This window comes from Acomys russatus, chromosome 18 (assembly GCF_903995435.1).
Source record: "Acomys russatus chromosome 18, mAcoRus1.1, whole genome shotgun sequence".
Lineage (NCBI taxonomy): Eukaryota > Metazoa > Chordata > Mammalia > Rodentia > Muridae > Acomys > Acomys russatus.
The window spans coordinates 58,717,483-58,742,564 of record NC_067154.1 but is presented as its reverse complement, the minus strand read 5'-3'; the positions used below and the strand labels follow the sequence as shown (position 1 = coordinate 58,742,564).

The 25,082-nt window shown below is 45.7% G+C and overlaps 1 protein-coding gene across 1 annotated transcript in view; it reads left to right on the top strand.

Moving 5' to 3' along the window:
* Dzip1 (DAZ interacting zinc finger protein 1) overlaps positions 1–25,082 on the top strand; it is a 66,534-nt gene that overhangs the window by 35,249 nt on the left and 6,203 nt on the right. Inside the window, 7 exon segments of the mRNA XM_051161027.1 lie at positions 836–892; positions 10,189–10,251; positions 15,327–15,463; positions 18,335–18,497; positions 18,995–19,124; positions 19,966–20,019; positions 22,918–23,111. Coding sequence (XP_051016984.1) covers positions 836–892; positions 10,189–10,251; positions 15,327–15,463; positions 18,335–18,497; positions 18,995–19,124; positions 19,966–20,019; positions 22,918–23,111 — 798 coding nt within the window.

Here is a 25,082-nt window from a genome sequence, read left to right as displayed (position 1 = left end):
GGCTGTGTACTTGACCCTTCACGGACCCTCAGATATGAACCGTGATACCCTGGAGAAATTGGAAAACCATTTAGTGTGGGCAGGGTCAGGTCTCCTGTGTATGAAGCTGCACCTGAGTTAGTGACGCATCCAGCCTGGTGCTCGGGGCAGTTCTCAGAACTCATTGGAGCTTTCTTCCAGAACAGAAACCACCTAAGTGCCCATCATGCAATAGAAAATGTCTAGTTAAACACTGAGGCATTACATGGCCATAAAAGTAATGCTGCTATTGACCTATCGTACAGTGAGAACATGCTAACTGAAAGAAGCCAAAACATGGTGTGCAGTCCTGCATGTGTGGAATGCTTAGTCAAGTCACAGGTGCAGAGGACAGTGATCACTGCCAGAGGCAGAGAAGAAGCCATGATAACTAATGGGTAATGACATTCAGAGGGAGAGGGAGCAAATGCTCTAAGGTTAGCTGGTGATTGTGGTCACACATCCTGTGATATACTACACACACACACACACACACACACACACACACACACACACACACACACACACACACACAATTATTTCTCAAAAAACAAGTTGTTTTTAAAGACTTGGGGATGTACCTTGATGGCAGAGTGCTATAGGAGCATGCACAAGGCCCTGGGTTTTATCCCCCAAAATATTATTTTCGAAAAGCCTAATACAAGTTAGATTAGGCCAGCCGGACAGTGTTTGTTGTTTGAGGCCCATGCTCCCAGTGGGCTGCCTGTATCTTTTGGAGGATGTGCCGTCATGCTCACGGTCAGATGCTCACGCTGTAGTGACAGGCCAGTGAGCTTTTCCTTTTGTTTTGTTTCAGTGAATGCCTCAGCCACACAGCCTCTGGATGGTACATCCAGCCTGACCGTGGTACACGGTAGGTTTCAACAATAGCCATGATGTTTCACGTGCAGTTTCATCCTGAGTTAGATAATTCATTAACTCACACTGCCAGCGGGCATGCAATTATATAAAACAGGAAACACTTCAGTAACTACAAAGCAGTTATTAAAAATTTGTCTTCACAGACAACATGACTGAAAATGGAGCATCCGCCAGAGCCATTAAACGTGCAGAGTGTGTGTGTGTGTGTGTGTGTGTGTGTGTGTGTGTGTGTGTGTGTGTGTGTGTTGTTGGGCTTACTGATAGCAGTTTTAACTTTGGAATTTCATTTATTTGTGATATTTTAAGAAAGTGGTAAATCCGGAGAAAGAACAAGGTGGCTAGCTACAAGGCCAGCCAACCAGCACATGCCACAGGGCATATGTGCTTGTTTTTATAACTTTCAGTGTGGTGGCAAGTCACCGTTTAAAAATAAACAGTGCCAACAATTGGTTAGGAAAATGTAGAGAAAAGATAGAAACCAAAAGCAGCAAAGTGGATCAGGGATGAAGTCACTGCCGGAAGCTGGTCCTCCGGCAGGACAGCGGGTACCAAACACCTATGATCACGCTCTGGTACATGGATGTTGATTTGCAGCTGCGTTTCCTGTTCGTTGAGTTGGGGTTCCTGCATCTTTCATCTTCTGCTCTTCATGTGTTTTCCTGTGGCTGCCTTATGTTACAAAGGGATCGAGGCAGGAGAGAGGCAACTTCTCCCTTGCCTCGCCTTGTCTACCAAATGATTTAGAGTCTAATAATTACTGTTGTCCACTTTGGGCTTTGACCCTTTAAAGGCATAGACGTGGGCCGGGCAGTATCTGAGATGGCCCAGGAGATAAAGCAATTGCCACACAGGTGTGGGCATTAGAGCTTGCACCGCCAGAAGCCACATATGTAACCACAGTGCTACTGAGGGGAAACAGGAGGAAGAGACAGGAGAGTCCAAGCTTTCTCCTGGCCAGGAGGCCAGCACACAAAGCAGTAGCAAGCGCCTGCATGAAAACACAGTGGGACACAAGGACTGACACCCAAGGCTTTCCACTGACATTTATATGCTTGCCCTGCCACTCAACCCCCCTTCCCCTCCCCCACCACACATACACACACACACACACACACACACAAACACACACAAACACACACAAACACCCGTCCCATCCCACACACAAACCAATCACAGAGGAACTTGAGCACCCATCAATCAATGTTTAAACAAATGTGTTTGAAAAGCCAGTCAACCTGAGCTGGGTGTGGTGGTGCGTGTCTGATACCCCAGCACTTAGGAAGCAGAATCAGGAGGAGGGTCTGTAAGTTCAGGGCCAGCCTGGTCTACAGCGCAAGTTGTAGGCTAGCCAGAGCTACATAGGGGGCCTCTGCTACAGACAAAGGAGTGGCTTAAGTCCACGATAGAAGTAAACTAGACTTTTGTCTCCATAAGCATTTGGGTCTGTGCATGATGGTCTTTATAACAGTCCCTTGGCCCATGACGGGCTCATGGAGAGTGTATTGAGTCACAGGAGGAAATCTATATGCCGGAGCTTATTATTGAAACACAGAGGACCCTTTTCTCATTTAGACTAATAATAGATAAAATGCATATTCAACTTGAGCAAATTTGTTGGGGTATTGAAAAACACAAGAAAATTATCTCAACTATATGTACAATGTATGACTATGTAGTATTGGGACAAGACAAAACTCTCCTCACTCAAGAGGCTGTGCTCAGAAGAAGCACGCCCTGTCAAGAAGTAGTCTTGTTTTTTATTCTAACTTAGGTGGTAACAGTGTCTTTCTCCACATTGGCTGGAGTCCCACCTCACAGTCTTATTTGATTGCCTAGCCTTAAAAGAAATAATGTGCAGGACATGAAGAGAGAAGGGGAGAGCCCCTTTAATCCCTGAATGCAGCAGGGCTTTGTGTAAATAAAGTTTTATTGGTGGGGGGGGGGTATTAAAATGTTTGCATAAAAGTCTTACAGGGTGGGGGAAGTGAAAAGATTTGAATTCCTTGTCATAGGCACACTTTTTAAAAAAGTATTGGATGGAAAAGGCTTATGTTTTCTGTTTTTTAACAAACCTCTCTTCGTTTTAAACATTCTTTTCCTCAAACTCGTTCTCTGTCTTATCCTGGAGTAGGAAACTGCGGTGAGGAGGACATGCTCATTAGCAAGACTGACTCTGAGCCTGAGTCGGGCCCCTGGTAGAGGGATCTGTCATTCCATCTGTTTTATTAGCATGGTTTGAGGTGAGCCTACCTTCCTGGGGGTGGTCCCCTGGCCAGGAGACTAACCTGGCTCCATTGGAATGCCAGCTCTGCACCCAGGCTGGAGACCGAGTTCTCTTAAGCAGTGGTGTCTCTTAACAAGTCTTCGTGCTAACTAGCATTCCTCCTCCCTAAAGCAGGAACCCCAAATCATTAAGGAACGAGATTGGAGACCCAAACCATGTTATTTATGTTAAGTTTTAAACCTGCCTGCTGCTCTCTGCAATCAACCCTCGAACTTGCTTCCTTTCCCATCTACTGTTAGCCTTCTGGGCAGTAGCACATGAGCACACACATTCTTTTTTTGAATATTTTGGGGGTGGGCTATGGACTCTGCCCTGACTTGGCCCAGCGCCTTGTGAAAACGTCATGCCTTCTTCCTGCTATCTTCTAAGATTAAAATACTGGTTTAAAATGCTAGCCAGACCTGGCAAGGGGGCCCACAGCCCAAGCTGGTCACAGTGAGCAGGAGACGGAAGGAGACTTGGCCAGTGAGTACCGATGTCCTCTTGGCCACTAGTGTGGTGGCAAAGGAAAACAGCACTCATGTACTGCACCACATCTGTCCCTTTACCTTCCTTCCATCTTTGTTCTGTCACGTGCCTGAAAACTGCCATGATTTGCTAACTATCTTGGACTGGACTCTGGGACCCATTGTGAGGTACAGGCTTAAAGCTTGGATGCCTAAAATAAGGGAAGCAAGTCCAGGCAGAAGGGGATGTTGAGCTCACGCAGCCCAGGGCAGGGCCTCCGAGGTCCTGCTGCCAAGCTGACAGGCACCCTCGAATTGTCTGCCACTGAGGCAAGAGACGGCAGGCAAGGGAACTGTACTCACACATCAGTCTCTGTCAGGAATAGACTATGGACTGTGCTGAGGAGAGGGCCACATGGGCCAGTACTTCCATCCCGAGGGGGTTGACCGGAAGTGGGAACCAAGATGACTCCCCAGCTTTTGACTTTGCTGACCCAAACTGGAGACACAGGCAGTGAATTCTGCTTCTACGGTGCTCAGCAGGTTTACAAGTGAGAGCATTTGCCACCCACTGCTCTAAGTTTTCTCTTGGGAAATAAAAAATTCTGTAGAGAAAACTTTAAAGCCAGGCACAATGCTTCATGTCTGTAGTCCCAGCACTAGGGACGTGGGTCAGAGGATCAGAGCTCAGGTCTATCCTCGGCTATAAGGCAAGGCACAGGTCAGCCTGGGCTACATGACAGTATATATTAAAAAAAAATAATATTTTTCACTACTGGAGAACAAGCTGCCTCTGGAGTTGTGATGTTAAAATGCCTAGAATATGAAATATTCTTTGCTGCTATTGGTCTAACCCATAATCCAGATGCTTATGTGGGTCTCACTGGGCAAAACGTCCTTCTCTGTGACAGACGCCTCATGAGGTCTACCTACAGATAAGATCTTCAGATTGTGTGTGTATTCCTAGCCCTCATGGTTTAGCTAGAACAAGAGTCATTACAATATGAAGTTAAAAATGAGTACGTGTTCCTCAGTCTGTTTTGGTGTTATAATTGGTTTTCCAAAGGCAGAAACATTTGTATTAGACTTCATAGTTTTTAGTTTGCTGTTTTCAAGAATCTTTTATATCTTGGGATAGCACCTTGGGTGCAGCAATAGTTGACACTCTTGTCATCTGAGGTCTCACGTGTAGTCCAGGCTGGCCTCGTGATGCTGCCTCGGCCTCTCAAGCCACCAGGGTTGCCGGTGTGCACCACTGGCATGCCATTGTTAGTGGATGCTTCTTGCTTGAGGAACAGTAGTCACTTGTAAGTATGGTGCTTCTCTAGCTGTCCATCGTGCCATTTGCCCTCCTTCTTGTCACAGGTGACTGGCAGTGACAGTGCAAGGCCAAGGGCACCTGTGTGTGCAAGGCCAAGGGCACCTGTGTGTGCAAGGCCAAGGGCACCTGTGTGTGTGCAAGGCCAAGGGCACCTATGTGTGCAAGGCCAAGGGCACCTGTGTGTGTGCAAGGGCACCTGTGTGTGCAAGGCCAAGGGCACCTGTGTGTGTGCAAGGCCAAGGGCACCTGTGTGTGTGCAAGGCCAAGGGCACCTGTGTGCGCAAGGCCAAGGGCACCTGTGTGCGCAAGGCCAAGGGCACCTGTGTGCGCAAGGCCAAGGGCACCTGTGTGCGCAAGGCCAAGGGCACCTGTGTGTGCCAGGCCAAGGGCACCTGTGTGTGCAAGGCCAAGGGCACCTGTGTGTGTGCAAGGCCAAGGGCACCTGTGTGCGCAAGGCCAAGGGCACCTGTGTGCGCAAGGCCAAGGGCACCTGTGTGCGCAAGGCCAAGGGCACCTGTGTGCGCAAGGCCAACGGCACCTGTGTGTGCCAGGCCAAGGGCACCTGTGTGTGCAAGGCCAAGGGCACCTGTGTGTGTGCAAGGCCAAGGGCACCTGTGTGCGCAAGGCCAAGGGCACCTGTGTGCGCAAGGCCAAGGGCACCTGTGTGCGCAAGGCCAAGGGCACCTGTGTGCGCAAGGCCAAGGGCACCTGTGTGTGCAAGGCCAAGGGTACCTGTGTGTGTGCAAGGCCAAGGGCACCTGTGTGTGCGCAAGGCCAAGGGCACCTGTGTGTGCAAGGCCAAGGGCACCTGTGTGTGTGCAAGGCCAAAGCCAGATGCAACAGAGGCTCGGGGATGAATGGAAACGAAGTCTGTCCCTGAGGAATTTGCAGTCTATAAAAATAATGAGGTCCTTGCATTTGTGTTACAGAGGAACAGATAAGCTGTGGTGGACTGGTTTGCCAGCCTTTGGTCATGGAGGTAAAGATGAGCATGTTGGGATGACAGACAATGGGCAGAAGAGGTCGCAGGCCAACAGTGACTTACTGCACCAGTGGTCCAGTCAATTGCTTAGCCAAGGATACAGAACACAGAGAGACTTGAAGGAGGTGATGTTGGTCCTGACTGTTCAAGGACTAAACACCAGACTATCCGTTAGGGTGTAGGGTGTTCCTGGGGGCTTGTGTAGCTCTTGAGTGTTCTTGAGCTGGCCATAACAGATTGGAGAGTGGCCTGACCAGAGTGTGTACGAAGAATCAAGGCTGCAAAGAGCCGCCTGGGATGCTGGTAACTGGACATAGCAGTCCTCCCCTAGAAGCTGGGCTTGCAGTGTAGAAGAAGGAAGGAAACTAAGAGCTGACCTGTGAGATTGGCTGAAAGGCTAAGCCTGTAACTGGGAGCCAGGTCAAGGAAAGGGTCAGAGCACACTAACGTGATATGCAACACGCTGTTGTGCCATTTGGAAAAAGCCAGGAAGACAAGCCCAGTGGGAAACCAGACAGCCATGTGACCACAAGTCTGGAGCTTGGTGTCGACAGCTTGAGTTTGTAGCTGATTCGTGAAACCCTCAGCTGAGGATTAGTTGCCTGCCCAAGAGGGAAAATAGGATTGGCTATTCAGAGTGCTTTTGTTAGGGATGGGGTGAGAACTGAACCAATGAGCACTGGCTGAGGTAGCTAGCGTAGCAAGATAGTGAAGTTCGGTCAAATGCGCAGGACTGGGTGTAGGTCTGCAGGAGTCTTTTCTGGGTGACAACGGTAGAGAACTGTGGAGAATATTTTCCAGCATGTTCAGGAGACTCAGACCTCTGAAGTGTCTCAGCTTTCATGCTGGAGATTTCCTGGGTGGTTTGAGGGTGAGGCAGTTGTGTGCCCATGAGAATGCAGCCCCCCTTTCCCATGGTGACAACGTCCTGCTTGACCCTTGTGAGAATCTCTAGGAGAATTCCTCACACCCCAGAAAGAACCAACCAGAACTGGAGCAGTCTGTCCTTCCTCTGGAGACGCAACATCAGAAACAATCCCAGCAACTGAGGGGTGCTAACCCGGCATGCTAGGTTGAGGAGGCTTTATCCCAGTTTCCCTTGTAACCCTATTTTTTGTCTTCTTCATAACGTATGGCGGCTCTAAGCCGTATGACCTCTTTCTTTCCTAGTCAGGGTCTCACTGTGTCCCTCTGTCTGCTGGGATGGTCCGTGCAAATCAGGCTGACCGCAGTCTCACAGGGTTAGCCTGCACGCTGGTATTAAAGGCGTGTGCCAGCGTGGCAGCCTGCATGCTGGTATTAAAGGCGTGTGCCAGCGTGGCGGCCTGCATGCTGGTATTAAAGGCGTGTGCCAGCGTGGCAGCCTATATGCTGGTATTAAAGGCATGTGCCAGCGTGGCAGCCTGCATGCTGGTATTAAAGCGTGTGCCAGCGTGGCAGCCTGCATGCTGGTATTAAAGGCGTGTGCCAGCGTGGCAGCCTGCGTGCTGGTGTTAAAGGCGTGTGCCAGCGTGGCAGCCTGCGTGCTGGTATTAAAGGCGTGTGCCAGCGTGGCAGCCTGCGTGCTGGTATTAAAGGCGTGTGCCAGCGTGGCAGCCTGCACGCTGGTATTAAATGCGTGTGCCAGCGTGGCAGCCTGCACGCTGGTATTAAAGGCGTGTGCCAGCGTGGCAGCCTGCGTGCTGGTATTAAAGGTGTGTGCCAGCGTGGCAGCCTATATGCTGGTATTAAAGGCGTGTGCCAGCGTGGCAGCCTATATGCTGGTATTAAAGGCGTGTGCCAGCGTGGCAGCCTGCACGCTGGTATTAAAGGCGTGTGCCAGCGTGGCAGCCTATATGCTGGTATTAAAGGTGTGTGCCAGCGTGGCTGGCTACCGTGCGACTTTGTGAGCCGTGGCTGAGAGATGAAGGGCACTGCTGTTGTTCCTGAGGACTCACATTCAAGTCCCAGCACCACACGGGGCTCGGAACTGCTTTCCTGGGAATCTGATGCCTTTTCTGGCTTCTTGTGGGCACTGCAGCATAGTACACAGAAGTGGTGGCCGTACACCTCCATACACAAAAACAAATAGAAAAAAAAAATTTAACCCTGAAACTAGTCATCCTTCTTAAATCTGTCCTTTCTGTATTTCAAGCTAGAAATAATTTTAAAATCTCAATCCTGAATAATAATTCTGAAAAAAAAATGATACCTGATTTACTTAAATTCTCCTTCAAGGGGCTGTGGGCCCATTCAAATTTAAAGTTGTGTCCTACTTAGAAATACACTGTATCCCAAAAGTTTATTTGAAGAAGCTTAAAATACATTTCTCTCGTACAGCTGACAATAGATGTTAGATTGACTGGGTTGCTGGAAAAGCTACAGGAGTTGATTCGCGCGTGCGTGTGTGTGTGAAAATACAGTGTATATATAATATATACGTACATATGTAAATTTATTTTTCACACAGCTGCATATCCACCCAAGTTAGCATACTAAAAACACCCTTTAATAAAACCAGGCCTTCCAAATAAGAGGAATTATATGTGTACTAACAGAGAACCTGGCTGCCTGGTGAGCAGTCAGTAGCTGTTGACCCACTGCCGGCTTGTTGTGTGACAAAACGTTTTCTGGGGAGATGCCATATGCATGTCTGTTCACCCGAGATAGAGATCCCGCAATGGATCAAAGTGCAGATGCCGCCAGACTCCAGGTTGGTGAACAGTGAGTTTCACTGGGGTGGCTTAGAGGAGCTGAAATGACTCAGACAGTTGCATCGCCAAGGCCCACCCCAGCATGAGTGACAGTATCCTCTGCTTTACAGAAGCTTTCCAGTTTCATGAGGTGCCATTTATTAATTGTTCACCTGAGTGCATGACCTGCTGCTTTTCTGTTGAGGAAGTTGTCTCCCATGCCAATGAATTCAAGGCTCTTCCCCACTTTTTCTTCTAATAGATTTAGTGAACCTAGTTTTATGTTGAGATCTTTGATCCACTTGGACTTGAGTTTCGTGCAGGGTGATAAATATGGATCTATTTGTATTTTTCTACATTTAAACATCCAGCTAGACCAGCACCATTTGTTGAAGATGCTGTTATTTTTTCCATTGTATGGTTTTGGCTTCTTTGTCAAAAATCAAATGTCCATAGGTGTGTGGGTTTATTTTTTGGTCTTTGACTCAATTCTGTGGATCAATCTGTCTGTTTGTGTGTCAGTAACTATGCATTTTTTATTACTATTGCTTGGTAGTACAGCTTGAAGTCAGTAATAGAGATTCCTCTGGAAGTTCTCTTATTGTACAGGATTGGTTTAGCTATTCTGGTTTTTCTGTTGGGGCACTCTAGCAGGGACCACAGAGACTGAAGGGAACACCAACTCCTAGCAGGGGGAGGAAACACTAATGCACCCTCAAAAACTTTGATGCAAAACTCACCCTGCCTACAAGACGTGCAGGGATAAAGATAGAACAGATAGAACAGAGATTGAGGGAATGTCCAACCAGTGCCTGGCCCAACCCATGACCCACCCCACGGGAGAGAGCCAACCCCTGTATTAAAGATACTCTGCTGTGCTTGCAGAGAGGAGCCTAGTAGAGCTGTCCTCTGAGAGGCTCCACCCAGCAGCGCTTTGAAATGGATGCTAAGGGTGAAGCATAGGGAGTCTTGTGGAAAAGTGGGTGGAAGGACAGAAGGACCTAAAGATAACAAGCGCTCCACAAGAAGACCAACAGAGTCAACTAACCAGGGCCCAGAGGGGCCTGTGGAGACTGAAGCACCACCCAAGGACTGTGCATGGGCTGGACCTAGACCCTCTACATAGATGGAGCTCATGGGCAGCTCAGGCTTCTTCTGGGTCCACTAGTAAGGGTATGGGGGCTGTCTCTGACATGGACTTGATTGCCTGCTTTTTGATCACTTCCCCCTGACAGGACTGCTTTGCCCAGGCCACAGGGAATTGGGGTGGGTGGGTTGGGCAGGGGGGTTGGGATCCTTTTGTTCAGGAATAGGAGAGGTGGGAAGGGGAAGGGAGGGTCAGACTGGGAGGAGAGGAGGGATGGGGCTGTGACTGAGATGTAAAGTGAAAAAATTAATTAATAATAAAAAGAATAAATAAAAGGTAATGAAATGAAAAGCAACTGCCTCAATATGTTCCCAGTAGAAATTTGCTATTTCAGCAAAATGTCTGTGGATATGTATATAGTAGTTCGTATATCGATATGTATGCATATGTAAATTGTTTGGAAGGAAACAAACGTGTTTGCATTACTCATTAACAGAGCAGGCGTTCCCATCGCATGTCCTAGAGCCAATAGAGGAACTTTCTTCAGAGGAAGAAAAAGGTAACAAAGCATCAGTATTTACTTATTTGCTCAGATCTGGACCTCAAAAGACAAGGTAGGGCAGTGGTGGCGCGCTTGTAATCCCAGCACTCGGGAGGCAGAGGTAAGCGGATTGATGTGAGTTCAAGGCCAGCCTGCTCTACAAAGCAAGTCCAGGACAGCCAAGGCTACACAGAGAAACCCTGTCTAAAGAAAATAAAAAACAAAAAGAAGGAGACCATGGTGCCCAGCATGCCGTACTTAAAGCGAGAAAGGCCCTTAGATTTGGATTGTATTTTCAACTAGTATGATATAAAAGATTTCATTATCTTGTTCTCCTAATATTCCAATATCCTCTGTTTTATTGCATTTTTATGTACGTAAGTTGATAAGAATTCCCTGTGTTGGGAAACTCAAAAACGAAAATCCTTTATTTCAGTACAGACACTTTCTGACCAGATGACAACGTGACGTGTATTTTCACCAGATGGTGAGAGACACCTAGTACATGCTAAGCAAGGGTTCTACCTGGGAGCCATGGCTCCAGTGCCCAAATTACTCTTTTGTGTTTGTTTGTTTTCCTAGACAGGGTTTTTCTGTAGCCTTGGCCTACCTCTGCCTCCTGAGTGCTAGGATTAAGAGCGTGTGCCACCATCCCAGCTCCCCAAACTACTCTTAATGTCAAAAAGATCACAGGATGTAAGCACTAGGTATGAAATAGAGAAAAATAATATACACAAGGTGGGTTGGGGTGCTGCCATTGGTCTGAGTGGATAAGCTATTATTGCTTGTACATTTCATTTGGCATTTCTAAAAATTATTTTTAAATATTTTTGAAGCTTATAAAAACTTGTGTAATTATCTTTTCTTTTCAAAACTGTGTTTTTGAGGCAGGATTTCATGTAGTCCAGATGTGCCTGAAGTCTGGTTTTGTCCCCACCAAGTGCGGTGACTGCAGGTGCCATAACACTCAGGGTTCTTTCTTGGTTGGTTGGTTTTTGTTGTTGTTGTTGTTGTTTTGTTTTTCATTTCTTTTGTTTAATTTTATTTTTTATTTTTATGTATACATTTATATTATTACACATATATGCGATAAACTACATACAGCAAGAAGGACCATGAAACAATCAGGAATTACACAAATGTCACATTCATAACATTTTGCCTATTTGTATTTGGCAACCTTGGAGAAAACATCTTTTTTATCTCTTTGCTATCTTGGTGAGTCCACCATACTGAGTGTCAATCACTATCTATCAAATCTCATTTCCATCAACCTAAAAACTTCAATGTAGACCTAAAAGCATCTTAACCCCTAAACAACTAAGCTTACCTGTAAAACTAAACTGTCTCGTCTTCAACCCCATCACAGACTTGAGAAGGAATAAAATTAATTATCTGAGTAAACAGGAAGTACAAGTTAGCAGCTTCCAAAGTGAGCAAATGACAGAGACAGTTCGCTGCCTAGACAGTCACTCAACACTATAACATTGGAGCATCGTCTTCAGCCTTCTGGCCCAATATATCTGACATTCATATTTGTGAGGAAGGAACTATTGAGAACTTGCTTACCCTGTCTTGGCAGAGTTTGGCTTTCAACTCTGCCTGCATCCAAGCTTGCCCAGTTTTAAGCAGAATTCTGTCTGTGGTAGAAATGAGGACATTTTCCCCAGTGACTTGTTTGCCACATTTGAAGCCATCTCCATAAGGAGGTTCACTGATGCTCATCATCTTCTTTGAGGTAGGCTGGGTGTTGCCAGGACTTAACCTGTCTTATTGTCAAAGGATCCTTAAAATCATAAAAAAAAAAAAAAAAAAAAATCTTTAAATGCCATATTCTGTAGGACTCTGAGGTTTTTGAAGACCTTATCTATTTTACCTTATCTATCTATAGAATCCTATCTATCTATTAAACCTAGGTGTATATTCTTGTGAAAATAGACTAGTGATTGACATGACCATGATCTGATCAGCTAACAATGAACTTGTATAACTTATGCTGTGTGTGTCTTTCTGGGTCTGGGTTACTTCACTCAGTATAATCATTTCTAGCTCTATCCATTTGCCTGCAAATTTCAAGATTTCCTTGTTTTTGATAGTTGAGTAGTATTCCATTGTGTTAATGTACCACAGTTTCTTTATCCATTCTTCAGTTGAGGGGCATCTAGGTTGTTTCCAGATTCTAGTTATTACGAATAAGGCTGCTATGAACATAGTCGAACAAATGTCCTTGTTGTGTGGTGGAGCATCTTTCAGGTATATGCCCAGGAGTGGAATACCTGGGTCTTTAGGTAGTGCTATTCCCAATTTTCTGAGAATGCACCAGATTGATTTCCAAAGTGGTTGTACAAGTTTATACTCCCACCAGCAATGGAAGAGTGTTCCTTTTTCTCCACATCCTCACCAGCATGTGTGGAGGAATGTCTTGAGTGGATGTGACAACTGTCAATAATGCACTGTTTAGCCAATCAGCTGGGCAGAAGGACGGGAAATGGAAGGTGGGATTTCCTAGAGGGGCGGAGCCAGAATTGACAGTTGAGGGGGCAGGGAAGCAGCCCAAGGATCAAATTGGCAAGTGCTTGGAATATATGTATGTTATGAGGTTTAGAGTAGTTTGTTTTAATTTAGGAGTAGACTAGAATCAGTTTAGATTCTGCCTGGCCTGTAGTGCTAATGGCTTTAAAGTACATTTCAGACTCTGTCAGTTATTGGCTTCATAGGCCAAACTGATACAAATTATTGTAATAAGCATGTGTTGTCCCTTGAGGTTTTGTTCTTAGCCATTCTGATAGGTGTAAGATGGAATCTCAGAGTCATTTTTATTTATATTCCTCTGATGAATAAGGACGTTGAGCATTTCTTTAAACATTTCTCAGCCATTTGATATTCCTATGTTGGGAATTCTCTGTTTAGCTCTGTACCCCATTTTTTAATTGGATAATTTGGTTTGGTGGTGTTTAATTTCTTGAGTTCTTTATGTATTTTGAATATTAGCCCTTTGTTGGATGTAGTGTTGGTGAAGATCTTTTCCCAGTCTGTAGGCTGTCATTTTGTTATGTTGACAGTGTCCTTTGCCTTATGCCTTATAGAGCCTTTCAGTTTCATGAGGTCACATTTATTAATTGTTGACCTTAGAGCCTGAGCTATTGGTGTTCTGTTCAGGAAGTTGTCTCCTGTGCCAATGAGTTTAAGGCTATTCCCCACTTTTTCTTCCAATAGATTTAGTGTGTCTGGTTTTATATTGAGATCTTTAATCCGTTTGGACTTTAGTTTTGTGCAGGGTGATAAATATGGATCTAATTGCAATTTTCTCCATGTAGACATCCAGTTAGACCAGCATCATTTGTTGAAGATGCTATCTCTTTTCCGTTGTATGGTTTTGTCTTCTTTGTCAAAAATCAAGTATCCATAGGTATGTGGGTTTATTTCTGGGTCTACGATTCAATTCTACTAGTCAACCAGCTTATTTCTTCTTTTGTTTTTTATTTATTTGTTTGTTTTGTTTTGCTTTAAGGAAGGGTTTCCCTGTGTACTCCTGGCTGTCCAGAAACTCACTCTGTATAGATTATGCTGGCCTTGAATTCACAGAGATCCTCCTGTCTCTGCCTTTTAAGTTCTGGGATCACTCAGTTTAATAAGTATTGATTTCTCTCTCTCTCTCTCTCTCTCTCTCTTTTATTTTTTGTTTTCTGTTTGGTTGTTGTTGTTTTCTTTTTGTTTTTCGAGAGAGGATTTCTCTGTGTAGCCCTGGCTCTCCTAGACTCACTATGCAGACCAGTCTGGCCTTGAACTCACAGAGATCTGCCTGCATCTACTTCCCTAAGTGCAGGGATTATAGGTGTGCGCCAGCACGTCCAGCTATCAGTAGTGTTTTCTAATGTTAAATGTAGGCTCTGAAAACATGCTTCGATCAGTTCCTTATCGAAGGAACCATATATATATGTGAGTGTGGAGCTTTCAGAGGCCAGAAGAGGGCACTGGATTCACTGGGATGGAGAGTTGCTGGGATCTGAACACAGAACCTTTGGAAGAGCAATGCATGCTCATACTCACTCGGCCATCTCTTCAGCCACAATATGTGAAATTTTAGTAGCTCTTATAAACTCTTATAAACTAGGATTTTTATGAATTTTTATTATTTTTATAAAGCTATAAATTATAAGTTGGCTAAACCAGCCCTGTTCATAGAATCTCCATGATATATATTTGCAAGTCCTGGTGTTGCTATGTTAATCATTAGCACTTTTAAAAATATGTATTAATGTGGCTTGTTTCCATGTATCTGTACACGATGCCCCTAGCTCTTCACTTACTGGTTTCAGTGGCAGTACCATGACACTGGGAGCCTCTTTGTAGTTTTAGTAAATACTACTATGAAGAAAGAGAATAATACCCAAATGCTATGCACATTTAACATTTAGTAAAATGTTTATATTTTTAAATTATATTTCCTTTTTATATATACATTAATACTATTACACATAAATAAAAGAAAATACATACAGCAAGAAGAACCATGAAACAATCAGAAATTATATAAATGTTACATTCATAGTGATTTGGCTATTTGTATTTGGCATTTAGTAAATTTATCTACTTAAAACTTAAATGAAATTTAAATAAGTTGGATTTTACTCTTCATAAGATAAATTCTAACTGGTCTTAGAGAGGAACATTTTGGAAAATAGTTCACTGGTAAAATATTAAGCATTAAAGAAATATATATTTAAGCCGGGTGTGGTGGCACACACCTTTAATCCCAGCACTTGGGGAGGCAGAGGCAGGCAGATCTCTGTGAGTTCCAGGCCAGCCTGTTCTACAAAGCGAGTCCAGGACAGCCAAGGCTACACAGAGAAACCCTGTCTCAATAAACCATAATTTAGAACCAATCAGGAGTTTTAGAAGTCACTAAAGTTCTGAGGCAGACTTAAAACAGTTTTAGAAGCTAAGATGCTTAGCCGGGATTAAATATCTAAGACCTTAAAATGTTTGCAAATGTTTACTTTTTGTCTTAAAGTCATGTGTTGTTGTTTTCCACTTGGAATGAATCTGTATAATTCTCTTTAAATCTGCTTTTTAATAAAACTGTATTTCAGGACGAGAAAATGAACAGAAATTAAACAAGAAGCCGTATCTAAGGAAAACTTCAAAGATCAGCAACTCTCCTAAGGAGCTAAGGAGGAACTTGGAGAAGGAGCTGGGCAAAAAACTGCAAAGCTTCGGGATTAAAGCGGTACGTTCTCGCGCTTTCCGAGTTTGTGTGCGCGAAGCTTTGGGATTAAAGTGGAACATTCTGGCACTTTCTGAGCTTGTGCTCATTCTGCCCTGTTTTCTAAATCAAGACCCATGAGAGAAGTGAAGTGGCCTTAACTCTGTCCAAATGTGGAGACTGGATGTTAATGCGACTCAGGTTAGCAGAGCTGCGGGTGGCATTCACTGGTACCTGGTGCAGATCTAAGGCCTTCGCAAACAGAAATAACACTGGGAATAAATGGCATTATTATTTCTGTGTTATGTAAAAATAGGGTAACTTGACTAGGTTACATGGCTCGTGATGAAGGAGGCAGAGTGTTTCTGGTGGTTACAATGCATCGATCCATTCTGCTTGTCACAGTGAGCACTGACACACGTAGAGTGACTGAGCAGCTAAAATAAAGCCAGACTGAATAATCTCAGTACCTCAACTTCCATATAACCCCTGTACTTTTAAAATTCTTTATTAGCATACATTGAGTGTATGAATTCTAACCATTTGATGGACTCCTTTATGTGCTGGTGAATACAAGGGTGTTTACATAGCTCCATATGTATGAATGTATATATATATTATATGCAAATGCATGTAAACATATACACACATAGGCGTATATATGTATGTATGAATGTACATTGTGCCATATGGATGCTTATGCTTGATACGTGGGTATAATATGTAGATGTGTATAAATTCATGTGTATGTAACTGTATGTCAAGATGTTCGCATGTTGACATATGTATGGATATGGCTGTGTATTTATGAACATACACATTTGCACCTAGCTATATGTTAACGCATGTACATGTGTACATGTATATTTGAGTAAACATATGGATATGTGGTGTATCTCCACGTTTGTATACTTACGTGTGTGCGTTCATAGGTACATGGGTGGTTTGTGTATGAGAACTGTAGCCACCACTCAGATGACTGTTTTGTGCAATTCTAGTGCCCTAGAAGGTTCCCCTTACCTCCCCCGCGGCCGTGTCACCAGCTGCTCTGCAAGAAGCGCTCACGGGTGTTGTGACGGGGTTGTGCTGGTCACGTGTGCCGTGTAGCATCCCGCGTCTCTGCCGATGCCTCTGTCTGTGTGCTTCACATCCACCCGCCTTGTGCACCAGTAGATGTTCGTATTTGCTGTTTCCATAAATTTTCTGAGGTTTGATTTTACCTTTAAAAAAAGATTTATTTACTAATTATGCAGTATTTTACCTCCACGTATGCCTGTATGCCAGAAAAAGGCACCAGATCTCATTATAGATGGTTGTGAGCCACCATGTGGTTGCTGGGAATTGAACTCTGGACCTCTGGAAGAGCAGCCAGTGCTCTAAACTGCTGAGCCACCTCTCCAGCCCCTGGGGTTTAATTTTAGTCAGAGCCTTATCTATGCTTTTTCTTGTAGCGTGTGGAGACCTTTTGCTTATTTGTTTGTTTCCCAGTGTGTGTGTGTGTGTGTGTGTGTGTGTGTGTGTGTGTGTGTGTTCAGAATTAGAAAAGTCTAACTTTCTTTCTAACTGAAGCAGTTGTCCTGATGTCATCAGCTGTGTGGTCCACCTGTCCACTCACTGTGCGGAAGCCCACGTGTGCATTTGAATCTGCTCTGTGCCTTCAGTTACTTCACCATGTTTGTTCTTACCAGCCACGTCCCGGCGCTCGCCTGGCAGGAGCCACGTGCTTTCCTGTCTTCTGGGGCCATGCTCTCCCTAGTCTAGCTATGTCACGTGCTTCGCCACTTCTTCCACGTCTTATTTTCTGTTGAGCCGGAGAAAACCACTTCCACTTGTAGATCAACCACCACTGGGATCCTGATGGAAACTGTTTGGAATTCTGCACATTAGTTAGGAAGGCTGGCAGCTGTGTGGGATTAGGTCTCTCCACCTAACCACAAGGTGGAGGAAGACAGACGTTAAGCCGATGATCAGAGGCAAGTATAGAAAATCTTTGCTCCTCCTCAGTGATGGGAAGGAGAAGTTGGGCAGATCGGGTGGATGACAAAGAGCGGAGGAGACTCAGGCATGGCCATTACCTGCTAACAGAGAGAGACTTCTCTCCTGGGCGATGGCGTAGGGTAGTGAACATGGAAAACTGGGAGGTGAGGGAGGGTGGGGTAAGGATGAGTAGATGTGTGGAATGCTATGGTTAAATAGGCAGCCCTTGGAAGAAGTGGCGAAGCACGTGACATAGCTAGACTAGGGAGAGCATGGCCCCAGAAGACAGGAAAGCACGTGACATAGCCCTTTCTTCTGGTTAGACTCCCATCAGATGCAGACTTCCTCGGGTCACCTCGTTAATTACAGAGTCCTAGCAGAAGTCTCCTCTGATGACTCCTCTCTGGAATCATGCTGAGCGTTCCAGGTTGGCATTCGGCTTTCGTGTTTGGTCTCATCACTCAGGTCTTTGTAGGGTTACCCCGATGTAGCCATTTCCACTGTAATGTCCTTTCTTCTTACAAGGGATCCCGTCTGCCTGACCATCTGGAAGTTACTTCCTACTTCTGCTTTTTTGTCTCCACCTTTCATTAGACACAGCTCAGCCTCCCGCTTCCCCCTCTTGGAGGCTAAGGCCTCTGGTGCGTCCCTTCTCGGAATTCCTCTACTCTTGGTAGGATCATTTGCTGCTAATCACACAGCATTGCATTGTTGGTGTGACAGGTGTGTCACAAACAGGCACACCTGTATTTCAGGCTTCTATGGCAGCGAGAGGTCATCGCTATGTGGTTGGGCATCCCCATCCCCCACGTTAAATGACCCTGGACCCCAGACGAGCAGAGTTCATGCTGACATATGTCTATGAATGAAAGTCATCCAAGGATAATAATAATTTGACACAACATCTTCTTCCTTCAGGATATACACGGTATTCCATGTGAGATCTTGAATAGATCGCTTAAAGCCATGCAGGTGGCCAGACATGATCTAGCAAGACAAATGCCTGATATTCAGCAAATCCGAGAATCCCTTGAACATCAGCTGATCTGTAAAATCGAGGAAAAAGTGTCAGTGCCTTCAGGTAAGCTTGCTGCTGCCACCTGGCATTTCATTGCTACAAATGAGAGCTGGATGTAACAGGCTCCTTACACATCTAAGTGTTTGCAGACTTTGGCATTGGCAACTCTCTTCCTGTCCACGCTTGAAATGATGGGTCTCGGCTTATGCTTGTATTTTGAAAGAAGCCCTGACTCCCACTCTAAGGTGAATGGGGTCTATAGCCCGAGTACTCAGGCTGGGAGGGCAGGTGGACCAGGAGTTACGTCATGCTTGGCTAAATAGCTGATTCAAGGCCCACCTGGGCTATAAGAGACCTGTCTTAAAAAAAAAAAACAAAAAACAAAAAAAAAAAAAAAACTAGAACAGACAATAATAATAATGAAACCCTGAGCCTGGACCCCAGACCCGAGAGGCAACCTTGTTCTTTTCAGTCTCCATGGGCAGTGTCGCGCCATTTAGTTTGGCTTTTCACTGGACTGTAAAGGCGGTGGAAACTCAGGAATGGTGCTTCTCTTCCAGATGGGCACAGAGCCCCTCCCATGACCACCTTTCCAGCTGAAGAAGTACCCAAAGCAACCCAGCTCCCCACAAAAAGTAGACCGCTGGTCAGACAGAGAACCGTGTTCACCGATAACGTGGCTGCCCCAAAGTGAGTATGTTCAACTGTGTATAAAAAGGAAGCATTGTTTGCTTACCGAACAGGAGCAGCTGCAGTACGACCTCATGGACTGGGGCAGCGAAACAGCAGGAGCCGGTTTTGGGGGGCTGGGTGTTCAGAATCAGGGTGCCAGAGGTCAAGCCCTACTGCCAGAGCTGTTGTCCCACGTGTCCTCACACAGCGGACAAGCTGACTCTTCCCCTTGTAAAGGCAGCATCTGAGTGACTTTTCAGTTGCCATGGCAAAACAGTACCACTGAAGCAGCTTATGAAAGAAAGCATTTAACTCGGGGCTCATGGTTCCAGATTGTTAGAGCCAAAGGCCGTCATGGAGGGCAGCAGGCAGCAGACCATCATGGAGGGCAGCAGGCAGCAGGCCATCATGGAGGGCAGCAGGCAGGCAGACATGAGCCAGAGTAGTGATTGAAAGCTTACACTCCCTCCAGCAAGGCCACACCCCCTCCAGCGAGGCCACACCTCCTAATCTTCCCAAACAGGTCCACCAACTAGAGACCAAGCATCCAAGCAATTGAGCTTATGGGAGCCATTTTCACTCAAACCACCACAGGCAGTAATCTCATCATGGGGAGTCAACCTTCTGCCTCCATTTAGTCTAGTACTTTCCAAAGTCCTGTCTCTGAATGTCATCACACTACAAGTCTAGTGGGTTACAAGCATTGAGTCTGTGGCAATGAATCACTTACACAGGTCCTCCTGGTTCCTGGTGGATAACCAAAGTCTTCCGTGTTTTTCCATAGACATTTGTGTAGACTCTATTATTTACTTGTGTGCTTTAGAAATACTTTTCTGAATCCCTCCAATTTTTTTTTCAGACTTAAGAAAAATACCAAAGAAAATAATTTTCTCAGAAAGTTTTCATCTAGCAGGTGAGTACTGGGAGAGGTGCCAGAGTTGAGTGGAGTAGATACAGAATTTCTGAGTACTGCTCTCATGGTAAATCAGGGGCTTAGTAAATTAGGTAAAGCCACAGTAATTACTCACTGTGATTCCTTTTTGAGTCCTTTTTGGGCTATTATTCATGCCATGCTTTCATCAGCTCCTGTGTCACCCAGTAGCATTTCACCACATGGCATTCATTAAGGAAAAGGACCAGCCCGAGTCATTCCATACAGCCTTCCACATGGAGCACATTCAAACAGAATGGGTGGGGCTTGGCGGCTGGGTCCAAGACCACATAGGTGTCAGGTAGTACATTGGTCTTTTGACTCCTTGTAATGCCTGAGAAGAACTTCACATATTACTACTGATACTCAGCTGGTGCCCTTTCTGAGCCCAATTAAAAAAAAATACTCTGTAATATGTAATGATGCTTTTTTCTTTACAAAGTGCTTTTTGGGGGTGTTGGTTTGTTTGTTTCTTAGGCAAGGTCTTACTGTGTAAGTCTGGAGCTATCAACCCCACATTACCTGTCTTCTCTGGGGCGCCATAAAGTAGAAATGAATAGTGATTCATCTTTTCATGGACATAACTTCGTGGGAAGGGCTTTGTTTCATGGGGTGTCTAGGCCCGGGCCAGTGTGCACAGGCAGATGTGGTGTGTGGAATTCAGGCTTTCTACAAGTATTCTTCAAATAGGTAAACACCGCTCCGAACTTGTGTTTCATTTTCAAATAGGGTCGCAATCCGTGAGGCAGAGGTGACGACACTTTGAAAGACAGAGTACAGTGAGCATAGAAATGTGTTTCCTTCACTAGACGTGTTTGCCTTATGCATTTAAGAGCTAAGAATGTTGAGACTGTAATGCGCATAGGGTGGAGACTGTACACATCTGTGTCTAGGGTGGAGACTGTACACCTCTATGTCTAGGGTGGAGACTATACAGTCTGTGCCTACGGTGGAGGCTGTACACATCTGTGTCTAGGGTGGAGACTGTCCAGTCTGTGTCTAGGGTGGAGACTGTCCAGTCTGTGTCTAGGGTGGAGACTGTCCAGTCTGTGTCTAGGGTGGAGACTGTCCAGTCTGTGCCTAGGGTGGAGACTGTCCAGTCTGTGTCTAGGGTGGAGACTGTCCAGTCTGTGTCTAGGGTGGAGACTGTCCAGTCTGTGTCTAGGGTGGAGACTGTACAGTCTGTGTCTAGGGTGGAGACTGTCCAGTCTGTGTCTAGGGTGGAGGCTGTCCAGTCTGTGTCTAGGGTGGAGACTGTACAGTCTGTGTCTAGGGTGGAGACTGTCCAGTCTGTGCCTAGGGTGGAGACTGTCCAGTCTGTGTCTAGGGTGGAGACTGTCCAGTCTGTGTCTAGGGTGGAGACTGTCCAGTCTGTGTCTAGGGTGGAGGCTATACACATCTGTGTCTATGTTGGAGGCTGTACACATCTGTGTCTAGGGTGGAGGCTGTGCACGTCTGTGTCTAGGGTGGAGGCTGTGCACATCTGTCTATGTTGGAGGCTGTGCACATCTGTGTCTATGTTGGAGGCTGTGCACATCTGTGTCTGGGGTGGAGGCTGTGCACGTCTGTGTCTAGGGTAGAGGCTGTGCACATCCGTGTCTATGTTGGAGGCTGTGCACATCTGTGTCTATGTTGGAGGCTGTGCATGTCTGCCTTTAGGGAACTTTAGTCTGTTTAACTGCGCTGCTTCATAGTTGGCAGGTTTGCGTCTTGCAGACGGCGCTGGCTTCACTGCCTCTCGTGTGTGGGTACAGAGACTTTGGTCTGTTGTTCTTCCTGGGAGCCACATATACGTCTTTCTTTCTTTACTATCCTACACAGATAGGAAATGTCCGTCAGAGATGGATGGCTAAGGAAAATGTAGTACGTGTGCACAATGGAGTTTTATTCAGGAAAATGGTTAGAACTAGAAATTACTGTTAGGCCAAATATTCCATACACAGAAAGATAAATGTATGGATGTGTTCTCTCATATGCAGGACCTGGGTTCTAATTTTTATATATGTAGTTATATGTGTATTGTGGGTGGGGGGAGGTAATTATCAATCATAAAGCTAGAGGAAAGACCGTGAATGGGAAAAAGAGGTATTAAAGAACACTGCAGAGAGAAAAGAGAAGAGGAATAAAACTGTGTCATGAAAGCAGAAGGGGTCTCGTGCAGGAAGGGAGGGGACCAGACACAGAGCAGGAGACTGAGGCACGGGAGTTGTTAAATTTTCTTTATTTATTCACTTTAGTTCTCAATCTTAGCCCCCTCCTTCCTCTCTTCCTGGTCCCACTCTCTTTCCCCTTAGCCCTCCTTTCCTACTCCTCAGGAAAGGGGAGCCCCCGCCCACCTCTCCCCAGCTTGTCCAGTCGCATCAGGGCTGAGCGCATCCTCTTCCCCTGTGGCCTAGCTAGGCAACTCCGCCAGGGGGAAGTAATTAAAAAACAAAAACCAAAAAACCACCACCAACAACAACAAACCAGGCAACAGAATCCAAGTCAGAGACAGCCCCTGCTCCCCTTACTAGGGGACCCACATGAAGCCTGAGCTGCCCCTCAGCTGCATCTGTGTAGGGGCCTAGGTCCAGTCCATGGATGGTCCTTGGTTGGTGCTTCAGTCTCCTCAAGCCCCTCTAGGCCCTGATTAGTTGGCTCTGTTGGTCTTCTTGTGGAGCCCCTGTCACCTCCAGGTCCTTCCATCCTTTCCTACACTTTTCCACAAGACTCCCTGCACACTGCCCAGTGTTTGGCTGTGAGTCTCAGCTGGCTCAGCTAACAAGGCAGCAGATCTTAACTAGTTTTTTTTTTTAAGGTGAGAAAAGGACACCTGGTTGGTAAGTTGTGAACCAAGGAGGCAGTGTCCCCACACCCCTGTTTTGGTTCTGACTTGTACAGGACGCCTCCCTTCAGCTCAGAAGAGGAGCTGGACGAAGAGGACTTCATCCAGGCGTACATGTCCCCAGAGCTACGCAGCACACAGCCACCTAAAAGCACCCTGAGTCACTTTGGAAAGAGCTCCGTCAAAAGTGACACGGACTGGACAGAGGGAAGGGAAGGGGAGGACTCAGACGCGTCTCCAAAGCCTATGGGTGAGCTGTGATCCCTGAAAAGCCTTTTGAAGTTTCTTCAGGACAGTGGTCCTCACCCAGGGCATCCGGCACTGGGCATCTGAGCTGGGATTGTGTGTGAGAAGGACCGGGCTCACCCCAGAGGCACTGCGAGAAGCCCAACCTTCTTCAAGTAGAAGGGCAAGAGCCAGCTGGGGATGCCCTGGTGTATGGGTTCCTTACTGCTGGAACAAAACACCATAAGCTGAGTGATGTAAACAACGGAGATTTACGGCGTCAGTATTCTGTAGGCTGGGTGAACGTGTGCAAGGTCCCGTCAAGGTCATTTCCATATGAGAGCTGCAAGAGAAACTGGGTTCTGTTTGTCTGGGGGTGACTCTCTCTCTCTCTCTCTCTCTCTCTCTCTCTCTCTCTCTCTCTCCCTCTCTCTCCCTCCCTCCCTCCCCCTCTCTCTCTCTCTCTCTCCTCTCTTCATGTCACCTTCCCCCTGAGCTCATGTCAGTCCTGGTTTCTAGATTTTACAATGACTATTCATATAGATCACAGACCACCCTTTTTTAATCATGTGAGTATGTATGTGTGTGGTGCATGTGTGTATATGTGTGTATGTTTAGTTGCACATATGCACATGTATACATATGTATGAAGGACTAAGGTCAATGTTGAGTATCTTGGGGTTTTTTGTTTGTTTTATTTTGTTTTTTTTGAGACAGGGTTTCTCTGTGTAGCCTTGGCTGTCCTAGACTTGTTTTGTAGACCAGTCTGGCCTCAAACTCACAATGATCCACCTGCCTCTGCCTCCCCGAGTGCTAGGATTAAAGGTGTGTGCTACCACGCCCGGCTGGGTGTCTCGGGTTTTGAGCCGGGGTCTCTTACTGAACCGAGAGCTCACTGACTTGGCAAGACTAGCTAGCTGTTGAGCTCCCAGGATGCTCTTGTCTCCACCTCCCCCAGCACTGCGATTTTAGTCACATGCTGGCACACCTGCCTTATAAGTGGGTGTTGGGGGTTGAGTATGGGTTCGCATGCTTGTGTTCAAGCACCTTACTGACTAAGCCATCCCCCTAGGCCCCTGGACCTCTTTTTCTGACTTCATTTTAACCTAATTACCTCTTCCAACTAAGATCACATTCTAAGATAGTGAGCGAGAGAGTGTCAGCCTGTGAATTTGAGGGGACAAAAATTCAATCCATTGATCGTGGATGACTGAGAATGCCTGTCCTGTTGTACCCTACTCTGATGGGTAATTTAAAGAAGGATATGCCTCCCAGTGTGAGATTTTTGATAAGCTGCCAAAGAAGTAGAGACTATGGGTAGTCTTTTAAAATAGAAAATTTTAGTATAATTTTTAGATTGCAGATTTTTAAACATAACAGTTTTAATTGTGTTACACAATGGCTTTTTTGTTTTGTTTTGTTTTCTGAGACAGGGTTTCTCTGTGTAGCCTTGACTGTCTTAGACTTGCTTTGTAGACCAGGCTGGCCTTGAACTCACAGCAATCCACCTGCCTCTGATTCCCAAGTGCTGGGATTAAAGGTGTGCACCACCATGCCCGGCTGCACATAACTTTTATATGCTATGTAATTATGTTATTTTGGAAAATATAATGAGTACATTAAAAAATAACACACTATTAAAGAAAATATCCACTGCGGTAAAGACTTTATCACATACTTGAACGAGACTACCCACTGTGATTTTGAGTGAAAACTATGTAGCTTCACAACTGAGCAATTGTGATTTCTTCTTTTAAGGGAATTATACATATTTAGCTTTTAAATATACATATTGTTTTATGTTATGTGTGTACACAGGCATGTGTATAGGTGTGCTCAGATACCTGGGAAGCCAGAAGAGGGCATCAAATTCCCTGCAACTAGAGTTACAGGTAGTGGTGAGCTGTGCACTGAGGGTGCTGGGAGCTCAACCTGGTTATCTGCAGAAACAGCAAATGCTTTTAACCTCTGAGCCATCATCTCTTCAACTCCATTT